Source organism: Lagopus leucura, unplaced genomic scaffold (genome assembly GCF_019238085.1).
Source record: "Lagopus leucura isolate 7727_CA_CO unplaced genomic scaffold, USGS_WTPT01 108-8_obj-0_obj, whole genome shotgun sequence".
Lineage (NCBI taxonomy): Eukaryota > Metazoa > Chordata > Aves > Galliformes > Phasianidae > Lagopus > Lagopus leucura.
Window position 1 is genome coordinate 11,842 of NW_024966376.1, and position 18,378 is coordinate 30,219.

Here is an 18,378-nt window from a genome sequence, read left to right on the forward strand (position 1 = left end):
AGAGAGGAGGGCACTGCATGGGATATTTCACACAGAGAGGGCAAAAGAAAACCACCAGATCAAGAGAAATTCTCTTCCCTCCCTCTTAATAAGGAACAAATCCTGTAACTACATCTGCAAAGTGCACTGTAAAGCCTAGGGATGCCACAGCACACTCCCAGCTGCAAATACTGCCTGGAGCCTGCAGGGAAGGAGGGGAGGATGGTTGCAGAGTGGGGTGCAGGGCACAGGCAGCCTTCCTGGGCAGTGTGCATTTCAGGATGGTGCCCTGCAGGTGCCCTGGGAGGAGAAAGGCAGCGTCCAGACCCCACACCCTTTGGGGAATGGGACAGAAAGTAGGGAGGGATTAGGAAAAAATATATATATAGCAGCCAGGTGGTGAGCTGTGGAGTCAGCACAAGGGCTGTGGGACACGGCTGGCAGCGCTGGCATTTGGGACAGCTGGGACAGCAAGGTCAGCCCAGCCAAGGCACAGAGCCCACCGTGGGGCACAAGGGAAGGGTGCTAGGAACCTATGGGTGACCCCCCCCCCCATAGGACACAGGGTGACACTGAGCAGGAGGGCAACGGATGGGGGGGGTGCAGGCCTGCAGCCCAGCTGTGTGCATAGCAAACACGCTGTGACCTCAGCAGCAAGAGAAGTGAGGGGCACTTTCTCCTCGTGTTGCTTGCAGCACTCCACACCAGCAGCACCACCGGTTGGAACTGAGACCCTACAGACAGAGCAGGATCCCCTTTGCTCTCCTGTTCCCCCCTCTTCCCCCCTTGCACAGCCCACACACAGAGCAAGAAGAGCAGCCACTCAGCAGGGAGCACGCAACCACCAGGCTGGCACCTCATTCCTGCTGCTTTTGGTCAGTTTGCTTCAAAATGAAGCAAAGATGCAATGAAAGCAAAGGTTCCCCAGGCCACGACCTGGGCAGCTTTTTGCACTGTGGCACACCTGAGACCCGCACACCCTCTCCAGCAATTTTGCACAGTGCAATGCAGGAGGTCAGGCTTCCCCCTGGCCTCCTGCATTTGCTTTTGCAGCACCATTTCTGCTGACAAGCAGTGGGACAGGGCTTAGCCAAGAGCACAGCAGCTCTTTGAAGTCAGCCAGCAACCTTTTTTCAAAGGAAAGGCGAAAACGCCTCCCAACAGCTGTTTTGAAACACAGTGTGACAGAGCCCAAAAGAAAGGGGCCGAACCCTCTGCTCCCAACCTGCAACCCTGGAGCAGATGCCCTCTGCTAAAACCCCAACCAGGGTCAGAGCTGAGCCTCCTGCTCCATTGGATGCCTGCAGGAAGCCCAAACCCTGCCCTGACAGCAGGTGATGCTCACAGAGCAGTCGGAGAACCTCCTGAGGACAGCAATGTCTCCAAGCGCACGCTGAGCACTGACCTGAGAGCACAACACTGGGCTGATGCAGTGCTTGGGCACCACAGCCACCAGCTAAGGGCAGGAGGACTTGGACTGAGCTCTGGAATATCAACCAGCACAGGAAGCTTTATGGCACACTATAATTCCATCCCTATGTTCCATCTCCTGTAACCCTCTCTCCCCAAGACCAACAGCCTCCCCTCTCCCCTACACATTCAGTGCCCTCTTCTCTCCAGCACCTTCCCAGCCACAGTTTACAGTTCATTCAGACTGTCCAGCTCACAGCATCAGGCACTCACCCGACAACAGCACACTGGTGCTCATAAGCCTCCCTTTGCAAAGGGCAGAGCTGGGAGAAGGATATACCCTCATGGTGCACACCTAAAGGACATCCAGACACCCACACTGAGAAACCACTTGGGATCTCAAACCTACCCTATAAAAGCCAAAAACAGGAGGCCCTGCTGCAGCTCCCACACAAACATCCCCCCCTCCAAAGAAACTCACCTACAGAAGAATCACTCCAAACACAACCTCCCCACTGCTCCTCAGCTCCAACCAGCAGTAGATTCACCACAACCCCTCTGCCTCTGCCTTCCTAACAAGCTTCAGGTGCTGAGCTCCCTCGTTAGCAGCTCAGTGCTAACAGCCCTGATGCTCACCCAGCAGCAAGACCATATGGGTCACCCCACTGCAGGCAGGGCAGCAGCAAGCCACCAGCTCTGGGTGCAAGGGAAAACATACCTTCAGCAAACAGTGCTGCCAGGAGGGACAGGGAAGTGGTTTCATCCCTGTGTTAATAGGATGCATGATGACAGGGAGGAAAAAGGCAAGATGACAGCAAAAGTCAACATCAGGACATGGGACAGCCCCACAAAGTGCAGCAATCCTTGTGTTCACCCCGAGCAGCAATGCCTCCTGCACTGCTCTCGTTGTAGCAGCCCTTTAATTTGCTCATTAGCAAACCCAGGAACAAGAGGGAAGCACTGAATAGCATCCCTTCCCCAGCACAACCCCCACATCCAACCCCCCCAGTCTGCTTTTCATGGCCCCGCACAAAAGCTTTTCAGTGCTGCACAGGTCAAAGACAGGAGTCCAAGGGGAAGTCTGGGGCTTGGGCTGGTGGGGAGAAGGGCTCACGTGTCTGCATCCCCACAATGGAGCGCTCAGAAATGCCATATCCCAGCATGGAGAAGTGTGGGCCACCACCAGCTGGGGATGCGCAGATCTCATTCCCAGCTGCTGGTGCATCACCCCTGGGTCAGCATCACCCCTGGGTCAGCATCACCCCTGGTCAGCATCACCCCTGGTCAGCATCACCCCTGGGTCAGCACAGCGGGCTGCTCCCTGCATCCCAACCCTCCCAGCCCCCTCAGCACGAGCTGAGTGCCGCCAGATGCCAATGGGGCAGGAGATGGACAGACAGACAGAAGAGCTGTGAGCACGTGGGGGGGTGACCCACACATCCTTGCTCCATTGAGCCCCGTGCACGTGGCGCCGTTGCGTCAGCTGCAAGCAGCATCCCGAGAAGGCAAGGATGCAATGAATCACCCTCACTCCACGAGGGACCCGCATGGATGGCAGCCAGGCAGAATGGGGAAACCACCCAAAATCAACGGATCCCAGGGGATTCCCTTCGCTGGTGCTTCTCCTACACCGTGGCTTCCCAAATGGCACCACCGGACACCAAACTGTGAGCCCATGGCTTGCAGAAAGGGTCGCTGTGATCGGGCTGGGGAGGCTGGAGAGAAAAGGAGCGCTGTTTGGGGAGGGCTGTTTTGCATTTCCAAAGAAAATGCCAGCGCTTCGGAGAGCCGCGGGGTTCTGGCTACAAACTGAGCCGAAAGGCTTTGAAAACTCATTTGAGGATTTGGGATGGTGGTGTCTCACGGCGCCCGGGCTGGGGCCTGCTTTGCAGACACAGAGCAGCTGCTCTCCAGGAGCTGGAAATTTGGGGCTGGAAATTTAGGGCTAAAAGCAGGAGTTCCCCCGTCCCACGGGAAGGAACGCAAACTTGGCGGAAGGGAATCTTTGCTCTCCCGTGCAACTTCCCAGGCGCTGCCCTGCAGCACCCTGCATAACCCCGCGCTGCACATCAGCCTCCCAGCTGCAGGAAGGGCTCGGGTTGCTGCGGGAGGAAACCCTTTGATTGGGGCTCCCTATAAAACCGGAGACAACGTGGGAAGTTTCCTCGGCGGCGCGCTCCTTCCATCTCCAGAGGATGCGGTGAGCATGGGCAGCCCTAGAGCAGCTCCGGTTATCTGTGGCTGCAAGAGGTCCACGCTCAGGATTTCCTTGGTTCTGGCCACTTTGGATGCCAAACAAGCCCACCTCCCTCACACAGGGCTGCAAAGAGCCGGTGCCAACACCTCAGAGAGATGGCTCTGTGCAAGGCCTGGTTGGAAGGATTTTTTCTTGGAATCCTCTTGGAAGGATATTTATCCGCTCCCTGTTGGCTTGACGGCTCCGAAAGCTCATTGCTAAAGGCACCCCATTCATTAGCACTGCCCCAACGGGACCGAACCCAAAAGGAGAGCATCCATCTACGTCACCTGCTGGCTGCCAGCACTGTCACAGCATGGGGGGGCAAAGGGGACCGGGGATGCCTTACCTTGGGGACGATAGCCGGGGGTGGCACGGCCAGCAGCTCCGGGGGGGCCACGCTTTTGCCAGCCAGGACCACGGCCCCGCACTCTGCACACGCGCCGATGGTCAGCTGCTTGCCATCATCCACCAGCAGGCTGTTGGCCACGCGGAGGGTGTAGAGGAAGACAGGCAGCCTGGCGACCTGCACCGCTTTTAATCCAAGGCATCGCTTCTTCTCCTGGCGGCAGAAGAAGCAGACGAAGGTCTCCACTTTATACTGGCGGGACCAGGCGCTGCTGGGGTGCTGGGAGTTCCTGCCCTCGTGCTGCAGCCACTGGCCCAGCAGGTCGTGGTAGCACAGCACACACGTGGCCACCAGCCCCGTCGAGTCGGCCGGCCGTGCCCGTGGGGCTGGCGGGTAGACGGTGAGGAAGGGAAAGAACGGTTCCTTCTCTCCAAATCTCCCCGGCGGGTTGACGTTGAGCTGGAACTCCCTGCCGGCTCCCAGTTCAGCCCCGCAGATGTAGCACACCGAGGTGGGACCTCCTGGTTTGCCGATGGGGTGACCTGGCTCCGAGGCAGAGAACACCTGGTGGTACCTCCCCAGGAAGCTCTGCACTGAGTTGATGAGCTCCTCGTTGTGGCACGCGCGGTACATGGCCCACAGGTCCTGCAGGACCCCATAGCACTTGCGACAGCTGCTCACCTCCCAGTGCTTGTTCAGCCCCTTGGCTCCAGGCGGGCAAGGCAGGAGGCTGAGGAAGGGGAAGTGCATGGTGCTCTTGGCGTTCCCGTTGGTGATTTTGGCCGCCACCGGCCTCGCCTCTTTGCCACACTCCTCCCCGCACAGATAACACGCCTCGGGCACCGGAGGGACACCGGTTCCATCCTCTTTGAGTCCCCTTGGACGGCCCTTGGGCATGGCGTTGGCGTTGAGGGGCACCACGTAGAGCCGCTGCAGCACGGGCACGTTGGCCAGCTCGAAGCTCTGCCACTGCTGCATGAGCGAGGAGAAGCAGCAGGGGCACACCAGGGTGCTGCCGGTGGGAGAAAGGGGCTGGGCGCCCGGCGGGGGGCTGTGCAGCCAAAGGAATGGGAAAAAAGGAGCCGGCGAGCTCTTCTCCTGCTTCTGCACGTGGACGCGGTGCTGCCCGCCGGGCGCCAAAGAGCTGCCGCAGATGTAGCAGGCGGTGCCCGGCACCCAAGCGGGCCGCTCGCCGCCTTCCTCCTCCTCCTCGCCTTCCTCCTCCTCGCTGGTGATGTTGATCTCGCTGTCCGACGAGCAGCACGCCGCCCCCCGCTTGATCCCCGCTGCCACCGGGGGGGGCCCTGAGCGCGCCGCCCGCCCCCTCGGGCTCCGAGAGGGGATCGGCGTCGGACAGCTCGGACAGCTCGGAGCCGGCCGCCGGCCCTTCGTCCTCCTCCTCTTCCTCCTCCTCCTCCTCCTCCTCGCGGCGGCAAGGCGGCGCGCCGGGGTCCCAGCCCGGAGCCCCCCGCCGCAGCCCGCTGCCCCCCGCCGCCGCCGCCGCCGCCGCCTCGCACTGGTGGGGCCGCTTGAGCCAATACATGCGCTTCTCCACGGGCGTGCGGCTGCGCTCGAAGGAGTCCCACTGCTCTCCCAGGAAACAGCGGCAGACGGCGCAGACCAAAGCGCAACCCTCCGCCGAGACGGCGCGGGCTCCGGGCGCCGGCTCTTGGTGCTGGAGGAACGGAAAGAAGGGCCGGTGGTCGCGGGGGGGCCTCACTTGGAGCTTCAGCTCTTTGCCGCGGCTGATGCCGCCGCCGCAGATGAAGCAGCAGAGCGGCGCCGACGGGGGTTGCGGAGCCCCGGGGCCGCCCGCAGCCGCCGCCGCGCCGCCCTCGCCGGCCGCCAGCGCGGCCATCAGCCGCTGTTTGCGGGAGAGCGGCGCCGCCGCCGCCGCCCCCGGCCCCGCCGCGCTCATCGCCGCCCCCGGCTCATCCCGCGGCTCCGCCGGACACGCAGGCTCGGGGGGCGGGTTTGAGGAGCTCCCCCCCCTTCGCCTCCCTCCGGGCCGCGCCCGCCCTCCTCCTGGGTTGGAAAAGGGGTGGGAGAAAAAAAAAAAAAAAAAAAAGTGTTTTGGGGGAGGTGGGGGGAGGTTGGAGGGGGTAAAGGGGAGAGGGGAGAAAGGAGAAAGGAAAAGGGGGGAGGGAGGGGAAGGAAAAAAAAAAAGAGGAAGAAGGAAAAAGGGGGGCGAAAAAAGGGAAAGGGGAAAAAGGGAAATAAAAGGGAAAAAGGAGGGAGGATAAAAGGGGGGAAGGAAAAAAAGGGAAAAAGAAAGGAAAGGGAGAAAAGGAAAAAAAAAAAAAAAACACGGAATAAAAAGTTCGCTGCGAAAGTTTGGGTGCCGCTGCGAGGCGCGGAGGAAGGGCGGCTGCGAACCGCCTCCCGGCACCGCCGCACCGCCCTCCCCTCCCCGGCGCCCCCGACCCGGCCCCGCCCGCACCGCCGCCCCCATCGCGACCTTCCAGCTTGGGGGGGTTGAGGGGGGCACGAGCAGAACCCACCGAGAGCCGTGGGGGGATTCGCGAGCTGCCCCACGCCCCTCTCCATCCTTCTTCACCCACCCCCTCTGTGCGCGCTTTGTGTCCCCACCCCCCTCCCGTGCCGGAGACACCGCGACACCGTCCCTGTCCTTCGCAGCGCCGCGCACCAGACATTAACTCAGTGCCCCGACCGAGTCCCAGCCCCAGTAATTTATTTCGCATTTAAAAGTCCTGCTGCTGTTCCAGTTCAATACCAGATTCTATTTCCCGCTTGGCCCTAAAATGCTGCATCGCTTTGCCGCTCGCTGGTAAATAGCTGATGTGTTCTCAGCCGGAGCTGGCCGCGTTTCAGCGACGCATGCAATAATCCCGGTATATCCTTACCTGCCTTACAGCCCGCGATAAGATTTAGTGCTTGTAAAGCACTTTGTTGTCCTTGGACAACAGGCACCGCGGAAGCTCAAAGCGTACCGGGGTCCGGCCGCAGTGAAACCTGCCTTATTAATCAGCCCAGCACACCCAGTGTGGGTCTCCCCATAAAAAAGATATATGAACGGCAGCGGGGCTGTCTGCAAGCAGCACTGAGCCACTGAGTTTGTGTCAAGTCACCCTCGTGTCCCCATTGCTGCCCTTGCAGGGCACCGTGCCTGTCTTTGCTGTGCAGGATTGAACCCTGAGTGAGGCACAGCGATTGCAGCACGGTGACGCGGCGCCGTGAGCGCAGCGGGGTTCAGGGACCGGCGCTGCTGGGACACGCAGGACTGCCATCTCCCGTGGGATCACCCCATCACCCTGCTGTAGGGACTGCACCCTGCAGGGTTAGGCCGACCCTCAGATGTCACCTCCTCCCCGGTCACTGGCCGTGAGATCAAACAGATTGTGTGACATCAGCTGGAGAGCGGGCAGGGGGCACCAAGGGCTCTTTGGGGACCGGCATCCAGTTTCCACGCAGATGGCTCCGGCAATAAAGCCGTGTGGCTGGGGGGGGGGGAGGTGACACACCAGGAGGAGAACACGATACCTTGGGAGAGCTGGCTCGGAGCAGCTTTTTTCAGGGTTTTCCAGAAGACAGCGGGGCCTCGTTGTATTTTATTTATTTATAGGCCTGATGTTGCGGCTGCTCTATGCGGTGAGGGCGTCGGGAGCGCGGCGCGTGGCGGGGCGGGCATGACTAGAATGCTCTTTAAAGGTCTCCCAGCATCTCCCCTTCTCCCTGCCAGCACTGCTGTCTCCACGCAGTGATTTTGTGATGAGACCCAATAGGATGCAACCCCAACTTGGGGAAAGCCCCCCGCCAGCAGCAGCACCCCCAAGAAGCGACGCTGCAGGGAAAGGCTTCACCCATCCCTGTAGCCTCTGCCCCTGCTGTCCTCAGGGAGCACAACCCCAGGGCTGCCCCCAAAGCCCCACTGCCCCCCCAGGAGCCGCGCGTGGGGCCGACAGATGCTGTCCCGCCTGCTCTGCAGATGGGCAAGGAAACAACACTCTGCATTCAAGCACCGGAGTGCAGCGGGGCCGGAGCCTCTCTTTTGTCCCCGTGGTCACTCCAGGGGTGACATGAGCCCCCAGCCCCCCCCCCCCCGGCCCCGCATCCCACCAGCACGTAGCCTGGGAGCAGCTTCCTGGGGCCTTGGCTGCGCACGGCCGGAGCAGCTCATTTATCATCCACCGTCTCCTCGGCCCTGCGGTTGCTGTTTTTTTGCAACAGAGAAGCTGGGAGGGAGAGAGAATTTCTCAAGTCGGCCTCGGCAAGAACTGAAAACATATGCCCTGGCGGCAAGCGCGTCCCCTGGGGCGAGCGGGGATGGAGGAGAGGCTGGCGCAGGATTTTCCATCGCTGCTCCCTTGGAGGCAGGGAGTGTTCCATCAGTGCCTGCCTTTTTCAGGCTATCTCAGGGCCAGGGAGAGTGACGGCGAGGTCTGCTGCTCTGTGACACCTTCAGCAGCTCTGCGTCCGCACGCACATCCCAGTGGGATGGGTGGCCTCCGCGTGGCCTCTGTGTGGCTGGGTTGCATCAGGGCTGGGAGAGAGCACGAGTTGTGCAAGGTGCTGTGCAAACAGCCCTCGAGGGCCGGGTGGTTTTGCAGCAAGCCAAGGCTGGCTGTGCCGAGACCACCCGTGTCCCCACCATATCTACATCCCATCCTCATCCCCATCCCCAACCTCATCCTCGTCACCATCCTCACATCTATCGCTGTCCCCAACCTCAACCGTGTGCCCAACCCTGTCCAACCAGGCTGCACCCGATTCTGCCCGCTTCCAGCACACCCTCACAACCAGGCACGTGCTGCAGATCCCTGTCCCCAGGACCCGGAGGTTAATATGGAAATTACCAACCGCTTATTCCTTCCAGCTGTTGCTGTGAGTCATCAAGTGCCTTAAAGAGCATTTCAAACAACACAGTGCCTTCGAGACAGCGTGACTGCTCCCCCAGCCACCCCCAGCTCCCCCCCAGATAATCCTCCGCGGGGTCTGGGGTCTGAAAAGGGGATATGTTTCCAAAGAAGCTATTCTCTAATTGGGAGGCAGCAGAGCCCTATTGTGCAAAGGAAGAAAAAGGAAAAGGGTCAGGGGAAAATGAACCAGCAGCTCTGAACGCGTAAATCCAACCGCATAGAAGCCATTCCCATGGGGGGAAACTGAGGCATGCAGGCTCCAGCCTGAGTGTCATCGTGTCACCTGCCCAGGTCACAGCTGGCAGCACGGCCTCAGTGGGATGCTGGGCCATCGGCCTGGGGTTCAGTGACCTTGAACTCTGCACTCAACAGCTGTGTTTTTCTCTCTGCTGGCTCACTTTTATGTACTTCTTTCTTTCTTTCTTTCTTTAAAGGCTGATCTATGCACTTATTTTCAGCAGGAAAAGGCAGAGCAGCCTCACAGAAATGTATGTGTTATGTATGTGTATCTATGCTTCATCGGCTGCTTTAACTTGTATGTGATTTTTCGGACTTCTGAGACTTGTTCAGTGGGTCTTTTTGCTGGGAAATCCCCTCTTGCTCGTGAGCTATCCGTGCAGCCATGCAGGTGACTCAGGGATGCTCCCAGCCAGGTGCACGGTGCAAGCAGGAGCATCAGAAAGAAAAAGGGCAAAGAAACCCCCCACTCAGTAGCAGAGCTGAGCTGCTCCACACCACAGAGCACTGAGAAATCACTGCTCCACTCTCAGCCCCGTTCCCATCAGCATCCCCCTGCAGCACTGCATGGTGCCATAGGGCACTGCTGCCCCAGCACAAGGGCTGGGTTGGCTTTATTTGAAAAATTATTTTTTTTTAAGAGGCTTGTTTTCCTTTTTCCCCCCCCCCCCCCTTCCAGAACGGACTGCTCTGCAAATGCCAAGTGCTGATGCCACAAAGGGCCGGGTCAACAAAGAAGAATGACTGTGGCTGTTAGAGGCTGCTATTAAAAGAGGGTGGAGAGGGGGGAGGGAGAAGGGGGGCAAAAAGGAAAGTCACAGCGTGTTGGCACAAACAGCAACGGTACAAACCCAGGAGTGCCATGCAGGGCCACAGGGCACTGTGTGGGATTGGCACTAAACCTCTGCAGCTTGCATCCCACGGCATCCAGCAGCACTGGGGCTGTGTGCCCATCCTGGTGCCTTGCAACCCTCCTTGCCACCAGCTGTGTGCCCGGCCCTGTAAGTGTGAGCTCCGGACTATTTCCAGCAGGGCCAGGCCATGGGATGTGCAGAAGGCTCACATGATGCTGAAGATGCAATGGGAAGACGCAGGCTCTGGTTTCAGCTTTCTATTCCCGGCCCGTTATTCACCAGTAGAAGATGCCATCTGTCTGTCTGCCCCTCCCCAGCACCCACGGGGTAATGGGGACAGATTCAGCAGAGCAGCACTGACACTCCTCTATGTGTATCCTCACCAGATCCCACCACGTGTTTTCCCAAGGGGAGCAGAGACTTTTCAGCCCACTCCCCCTGACTGCTGATTGTCTGCTGCCCCGACCCCAGCTGTGTCCTTATCCTCATCGTCCAGGACCCCAAAAGCCAGCAGAGCTCACAGCCCCTGCCCATCCTAACATCCCCCATGTGCCTCTACCACCCACAGGGAGCCAGGGCCAGGCTGGGAAGCGTGGGATGGGACAACATCAGATGCATGGGAAGGATACAAAGAGGCTGGACGCTCTTCCAAAATCCAAATAGAAAGAATGTTTGAGGTTAATACAATGGTTTATTGGTTTCTGGCTTGCAGTTCTCTAGCTTGCGACTTTCAGAGTGCACCTCCTCAGCCCTGGGTTTGCTCCTATATCGCCCGGCTTTTCACAGCTGATCCTTCAGTGTTCCCACTTTGGATCCATTCACCCGACCGCAAAAAACAAACTTTGGTGAAAAGGAACGGAGAAGTTCTCTCCGAAATCGGCATTTCCCGATGGAAAACCATTCCATCAGCAAAACGCCGAGCTGCTCCGGTTACTGCCTGGTCATGGCAATGAGGCAATGCAGCTGGGAAAGGAATTACAGGAGCTGAGAGCTGCGCTGTGACCCTGCAGCAATGGGGTGCATTGCTCGGGGTCCCCACAGCTGCTGCACCCACTCCTGGGTACCCAATGTCCCCACACACAGCGCCATTGAGGCGCACGGGGAAACTGAGGCACGGGGCAGTGAGCTCAAACCACCCAAATGCCCTCGACCACCAAGCTCCTCCCTTCCCTTTCCTCTTGCTGTGTTCCTCTCAAAGGCATTGCCAACCTGACTGCTGCCTCTTCCCAACCACACGCAGGGATGTGTGCTGTGGTTCAGGAGCACTGGGGACAATCTGAACCTTCATATTGTCACCCTGGGGACAAATCACACCCTCTGCCTCCTTTTTGCTGCTAGCTGGGGCTGTCCCAAGGGATGCTGCATCCTGACCCCTTGTGCCAATATGTTCCATCCCAACAACCTCATATGAAATTGGGGAGCAGGGCTGGGGGACCCCTCCCCGACCTCTCTGCATTCCTCCCCACTTCCTGCAGTAAATCACAACGTGAATTAAAAGCAAGCTTATCTTAAAGGATTTTTTATATATATATATATATATATTAAAAAATACAGCTTCATCGGAAAGGCTTTTATTTTGGGGGGGTGGGAGGGGAAGGAAGGTTTATGCCTCCCCGGAGACCTCTCCAATAAAACGCGCTCTGGCTCTGCGAGCGTCTGACTGCAAATCAGGTTCCAGCCGTTCCCTTCCTGTGCCGACCTGCTGGAGTCTGCTGTTATTCTTGGCAGGGTGCCCCGAAGGAAGAAAAATCCCCCCCCCCCCCCCCCCAAGCTCCGAGAGAGCGGCTGGGAAATGCTGATGACATGACACCTTCCAGCATTCCTCAAGGTCAAGAGGGGAGGGAGGGAAACGAGAGGGGAGAGGGCTTGGTGTGTTGTTAGTGTGGGTTGTGGCTTCACTCAGGCATTTCCCTTTGATGCTCGCTCCTTGTTGCATGCACTAAGGGGAAGGGGGGGTGGTTGGGGCATCCCGTTCTGCAGGGCCCTATGCCTCCTGTTGGAGCATCGCCGCTGGGGGAGCACCTCTTGCATCACTCAGCTTTCAGCCCCCGTTGCATTCACTGCATTGCATACAGACACCCAACAACCCCAGCAATATCACAGCGTGATTTCTTACTTCAAACCAAGCTGAAGCCGTGTCTGATGCTCCACAAACCTCTGGGGATGGGGACCAGCCTCAGAGATGGAGGATGCAGCTCATCCACAAGCATCTCTGCACGCCTCGATCCTTTTTTGCCAGCGCACAACAGAGAGACAACTGCAGCAGCTCCTGCAGAGTCAGGGCCCCAGACTCAATGCAGTGCTGTGTTTATAAATAGGGAAATACGGTGCTTACTGGCAGAGCAGTTCCTCCCGACGCAGCCCCGCTGAGCTCTGAGCACTGTTTATTGCTGGCGGAGCCGCGCTCCTGCTGTGCGTGCCATTGCCCTGCAGCACTGACACCCAAAGTTGGTACCCGAGAGCTGCAGCCAGCTGATAGGGACACACAGCGTCCTCCAGGGTCCCCCAGCGAACAGAACTTGGCACCTCTCTCCTTGAGATCCAGCAAATCTCCTCTAATCCCCACTCTTCCAGCTGCCAAATCCTCCTCCTCCTCCCCCCGGCCAAGGTGCAGAGCTCTCGAAGGCGAGCAGCACGCAGCCATTAATCCTCACCACGGGCTGTCACCTCCGTGCTGCGGCCGCTGAGGGAGCAGAGGGTGAGCAGCCACAGCCACGGGGAGCAACGCACCCCTCTGGGTTGAGTGATGCCCCAGCCCTGGGCTGATGCTGAGCAGATGTCCCCAGTTTGTTCCCCAGCGATGGATGGCTTTTATTCTCCTTCTTTTCCTAAAGATATCGGAAGGAAGAGCAGATGTGCGTGTTAGCTTGGGTCAGGGTGACATCCCCACCGCCCTGGGAGTCACCATGCGTCGCCCATGGGATCCCAGTGCCTCCTTTGCACCACGCTTTTAGTCCAAGGTGGGATGAATGATGCTGGGTAACAGTGAGAAGTAAGAGCTAATGCTTCCATCTCTTTGCCAGCCCCCCCCTTAGTGCCATAGGACCTGCCCCAAGCACTGGGCATTGCCACGCTGGTGACTTGGGCAGGAACAGCAGGGGGGGTGTCCCCAACATCCCCGAGGGCTGCAGGTTCCCCTGGAACCGGTGCGCAGCCGCATCCTGCTCTGCTGCAGGAAATCCTGGAAGGCCGCCTTACAATGCAGAGCTTCCTGTCCCCAAAGGACCGCCGAGCACGGGAAAGGCAGCATGGGGCCGACGGCACCGGGCAGCCCCGGGGGACACATTGCTGCCCCACAGCACCTCACACTCCAGCCCACCTGGGGCTGCCCGCTTCCAGGCTTTGTATGATTAAAAAAAAAAACAAAAAACAAAACGACCCAAAACAAGAAATAAATACAATAGGAGCAACGGTTGGGTGTCCCCAAGGACGCAGAGGAGGGGCACAGCTGCGGCAATGCTATCGCAGGGGATGCTCCCTGCGTGCCCCCACCCAGCTGGGCACCTTTCACCCCCAGTGACACCCCACCCACATGGCCAAGAGTGTCACCGTGCCGTCCCAGCTGCTGCCATCCGGGTCACGTCCCCACACGGCGGTGCCGGGGCTCCCGCTGCTGCTTGTTTTGCAGCGGGGCGGCTGCAGGGCCAGCTGGCTGCCGCCGGGCTGGAACAGCGTGGCCTATTTTAAACTTGCTTGCACAAGGAGTCAGCAGCTCCAGCTCGGATTTTTTCCGCACTTTATTTGTCCAAGAGCTCTGCGGGGAGGGGAGGAGGAGGGGGGAGCAGCTCCCGCTTGCTCTGCAGCCAGCAGCTCACCTGCGCCAGCGGTGGTCCGGCTGCCGGCAGAGATGGTGGTGATGGTGGCTGCGTGCAATGAGCCAGCTGCTCGCTGCAGCGTGCATGGAGGGGAGGGGGGGGGGGCCGTGTTCCTAAAATCCATCTGAGCAAGCATGCTGCTTTCCAAAAGCAGCATGGAGCTGAGAGCACGAGCATGCCAAGGGCGCACGGTGTAGCAGCGTGGATGGGAAGACCCCACCATGGAACCAGAAGCTGTGCACGGGTGAAATCCCACCCACTTTAACCACCCTCCTTTCCCCAAACCCCCCCACCCCCCCGATTTTCTATTCCCCCCTCCCACCACATCCTCTCTATCCTTCTCAGAATGGCCGCAATCCCCCAGCAGCCCCACAGGGTTTGCGGGGCAGCAGCTCCTCCCCAGCGCAAAGCTCGCAGCCGTGGCATCCACCACATTTTTTTTCCATGCCATTTCCTTCAGACCAAGCAGCTTATGAAAGCTGCTTATGAAACGACTCCTCCTGCCCTGGGGCTGAGGTGAGCTCAGAAGACCCCTTCCAGCTCTTTTGTCTCCAGCCCAGCATCTCTCGCTAGGGTTGACAGCCAACATGATGTAAAAGGCGATTTCCTCACCCTGCTGGTGGGAAAACACTGGGAGGAACAGAGGGGGATGACTACGGCTTAAAAAATGTCAATTGTGCTCAGCAAGCTTTCTTTTTTTTTAAGCTTTTTTTTTTTTTTTTTTTTTTTTTTTACCTTTTTCCCCAAGAAGAAGGAGCCATGCTGCCCTGTAGGAATAATAGGGTTTTTCCAGATGCACCAAACCCTCTGCTTGCTGGAAATGGGGTACGGGAGCAACGCAAACACCCCTGCAATTTGTTTTGCAAGCAACAACCAAACCTACAGCTCAGGATTTAGGCTGCTGGCTGAGAGCCCTTTGGAGCTTTGTAGGTTGAAGAACAGCTCAACTCTTGGAAGAAAAAAGGAGGGGGGGAGGAATAGAGTTATCAGCTGTTGAGTGCTAGCTGGATGCGAGCGCTGCTGTCCCGCGCCGGATGGCCGCGGAGCCGTGCGGATGTTGGCCCCGCACGCTGTGGTTATGGCTCTGGCTGGAAGCCCTTCTGAGAAACCCACTGCTGTGATTTACAGCTCTTCCGATGTGTACGAATCTGCTCCTCTCCCACTGACCGACCCATAGGGGGACATCTGCCATACGTCAGTGTCAGAGGGATGGACGGATGGATGGATGGATGAATGGGGGGAGAGGTGTGCGCGCCCAGGGGGAGATGGCACGAGCTGGGAGCGTGGGCCCCATCCCATGCAGGGCTCAGCGCCCATCACTGCTTTTTTTCTCGTTAAGTGCTGGTTATTGAGGCAGAGATGCCACGTGCCATGCTGAGGGCAGCACTGGGGGTCTGGGCGCTGTGGGAATGCCCCATGTAATCAGGGCTGTGGCTTAGCGCTGTGCCCTGCACCCAGCCTGGCCCCACACACCTGGGGTAGGGCTAAGGATGAGGGTAGTCCCAGGGACTGGGTCAACTTGCACCCAGCTCACCACTTGTAGGATGCAGGGAGGAGCATCTCCGTGTCCTCACCAGGGGTCTTATGCCCTAACAGCATTATTCCAGGCAATGTGCTATCTTCCTGCAGCACCACTCCATCCAGGTGCAGAGCAAAATGGCATTTACTGACCTAGTGGGAGGGAGCAGGTGTCTATTGCTCCTACTCCAGCATCTCTCCTGCTCAGCACCCCTGTTGCTCATCCTACACAGCAGCAGTTTGGAGGACGGTGGCTGTCAGCGGTATTCCCCTGTGCTGTGCTCCCCATTCTCTATGGCTCTTTGGTGGTTTGAATATATTTCTGCACTCCCAAAGCGAAGCAGCACCATAGGAAAGAGCCCGCAGTTGCAGTTTTGGGGTGGGGGGCTGTGGGTCAGGGCATGCAGCCCCACTGCTGTGAGCCACAGCTGCTGCCAACTTTTTGCTTTGTGAGCCTGATTTCATAGGAAGCAAAGATTGCCCAACGCTGCTGGAGCAAGCGGGGTGATTGGCAGACACCATGCAGCATGGTGTTCATTAATCACCTCCGAGCCCACGGGAATCACAAAGGCAAATCCCATCCCAGATGCAGAGGAGGGGTGGGCAGTGTTGTGCTCTGCAAGTACCCCGTGAGGCCAGCTCCTATGCAACCCCCCCGAGCAGTGCTCAGCACCGGCCCCCGGCCGCAGGTTGGGTGCAAGGCTCTCCAAACAAAGACCATATGGTTACAGTAATCCAAGCGCTTCGTACGCCGTAAAATGACTAACTGTGAGAAGCCAGGAAGGCTCCCAGGGGCCCCACAGCCAGCCCCGCCGTGGCCTTGGAACAGTAACCGGCTGTGTTCTCCCCAGCCAACCCGTCCTTCCCAGCAGCCCCACCATTAAACACGCGTGCTGCAGCCTGAAGAAAGCGCTAAGTCCGATTTAGGGGAGGGGGGATGGGGAAGCATGCACCCCCCCCAAGCAAAGAGTGGAGAGCAAAGCCCCTGCCCGGCCCCCCGCTGCCTCGATTTATGAATGAGCGCACGCTTCGCCTTGGCACCGCCGGTTTCCTCGATGCACGCGGGCAAGAAGGGGGGAAATCCTGGAATTATGAGGCTCCAGCACCAATTAGGGCTGTTTACATTGACGTAAAGTCTGGGTGAAGTCCCCACCCCTGCACTGAGCGTATTTATGGCGTTACTGCTGCTGACACTGACAAATGCAGGAGGGAAAGTCCCGGAGCGCTCCGATCCAGCGCGGCACTGCGTGGGGGTATTCAAAGCGGCTCAGCACCGGGACTGCCAGCACCAATGGAAACCCAACCAGGCTAACCCTAACCCGCTTTCACCCCAGCCATAAAGCACCCCAAACCCCAAGCCACCCCTCTGCGTTATATCTCAAGGGCGGAGGGAACAAGGGTTATATCTCTCCTGCGGGGAGGAGATGTTCAGCCAAAGGAAGCACAGGAAAATGCTCCAGAATTTTGAAAGCGCCCACTTTAGGATAATCCATCCCCCTCCTCTCCAATTTAGGGACTTCAGAATGCTGTTGTCAGGGGGGTGATGGCGCTCAGTTGGGCTCAGTGCCCCTCCAAAGCACAGAGGGCTCCTTTGGGGTGCTCAGCCTCTCTTCACCTCGCCACTCACTGCTGCAGGGCACCCTGCTGGGTTACAGGCTCCAGCAGCACACAGAGCCCACAGAACAGACATAGCAGCTGTGCTGCCAAAAAATCCCCAGAAAAGCTCTTTTTTTTTTTTTTTTCCCCTCCTCCATAAAGGGAAATACCTGAATCTGCTCCCTGCCACCCACACTGCAGCCTGTGCATGAATTCAAGGAGAATCTCCAAATTCAGGCTAAGGCATCCCTACGCTGAGAATGAGATGTGGGCATAAAGTGGATGCAAACAGGGGGTTCCTGGGGTGGGGACAAACCACAGCATGGGGCTGGGATGCTGCTAGATGCATCCAGTGCTGCAGTTGGCTGCAAGGAGAGGGAGCAGCATGAAGCAAGGGAAAAGGGGACAGACCCCCAAGTTGTGTGACCCTGGGGCCATAACATATTAAGAAAGAGGGATTATGGTTCGGATTCCCAGGCAGCAAAGGAATGGAAAGCAAAGCTTTTCCCTTCTGTCCCCCGCAGTAACCTGGGGAACTCCTTGCTACTGCATAGCAGCAAATGGGACTAGAAGGACAGAGTAATTGCTTTTGCAGCAAATAAATGTCTGTCAGGCAGTTGGAAAGCCTCTGGAAAAGAGCAGTTTGCTCCATGCAGGAAGGACTGCAGAGGTGCAGGGCAGAGCCTGCAGCCCGTGGGCTCCATGCAACGCGTGCAGCGGGTGGCGGTGGCTGCAACGCCCCAGGCAGCAGCGCCCTGTGCAGTGCTGAGCTCTGTTCTTAACGGGTGACAGAGTGGAAATTAGTTGACGTCGGCTGCAAAGCGCCGTGCTTCCCAGCTGCTGGATGCGCTCGCTTTTGCTGAGGCAACAGCAGCCCACGCGCTGCTCCCCGATGCCTGCACCTTGCTGGAAGCCACAGCGTGAGGAGGGGGAAGAACAGGAGCCGTGCTGCCCCGCGGTGAACCAAAAAGCAGAACTTTCTGAAGCTCAGCTTACAAATGGAAAATCCCCTTTCCTCTTCCCAGCGTTATTTTTACCTGGGGTCCCAGCTCGGGGCTGATGCTGCTATTGCAAAGGGTGAAGCTGAAAAAGCAGCAAGCAGAGCCCCCTGCATCCCCACAGCCGTGGTTCATCCGTGGGGGTACCTCAGGGTTGTGCTCATGGCTCCGACCTCCGCCACCAGGCAAAGCTCTGCAGTGGGGACAGAGGGACACCGAGGAGCAAAGGGATGGGATTTTGGGAGGCTGTGGCGCTGACATCTGCCTGCCAGGGCCCCGAGCCGGAGCGCTGGTTATTCCCAGAACAATAAAGCCATGGGGGAAAAGAAAAAAAAAAAAAGCTTTTGTTTTGCAGGCAAGCGGCTGGAAGAGTTCCTGTGCAGGCGATTATATTGGCGCTGCTGCGGCTTTGCTGTAACGCTAATTATGCAGCAGTGGGGGAGGGCTCAGCCTCTGCTTCACTTCTTTCTTTGGGGGGGGGGGGGGGGGGGGGGGGGGGGGGGGGGGGG

At 58.4% G+C, this 18,378-nt stretch overlaps 1 protein-coding gene across 1 annotated transcript; it reads right to left on the bottom strand.

The window, feature by feature from the left end:
- Window positions 1-3,868: 3,868 nt before the first annotated feature.
- LOC122192554 lies at window positions 3,869-5,892 on the bottom strand. Its single transcript, XM_042893121.1, has 2 exons — window positions 5,480-5,892; window positions 3,869-5,244 (listed from the first exon to the last, which is right to left on the bottom strand). Exons 1-2 carry the CDS (start codon window positions 5,890-5,892, stop codon window positions 3,912-3,914), a joined length of 1,746 nt encoding a protein of 581 aa, XP_042749055.1. The 3' UTR covers window positions 3,869-3,911.
- Window positions 5,893-18,378: the final 12,486 nt, after the last annotated feature.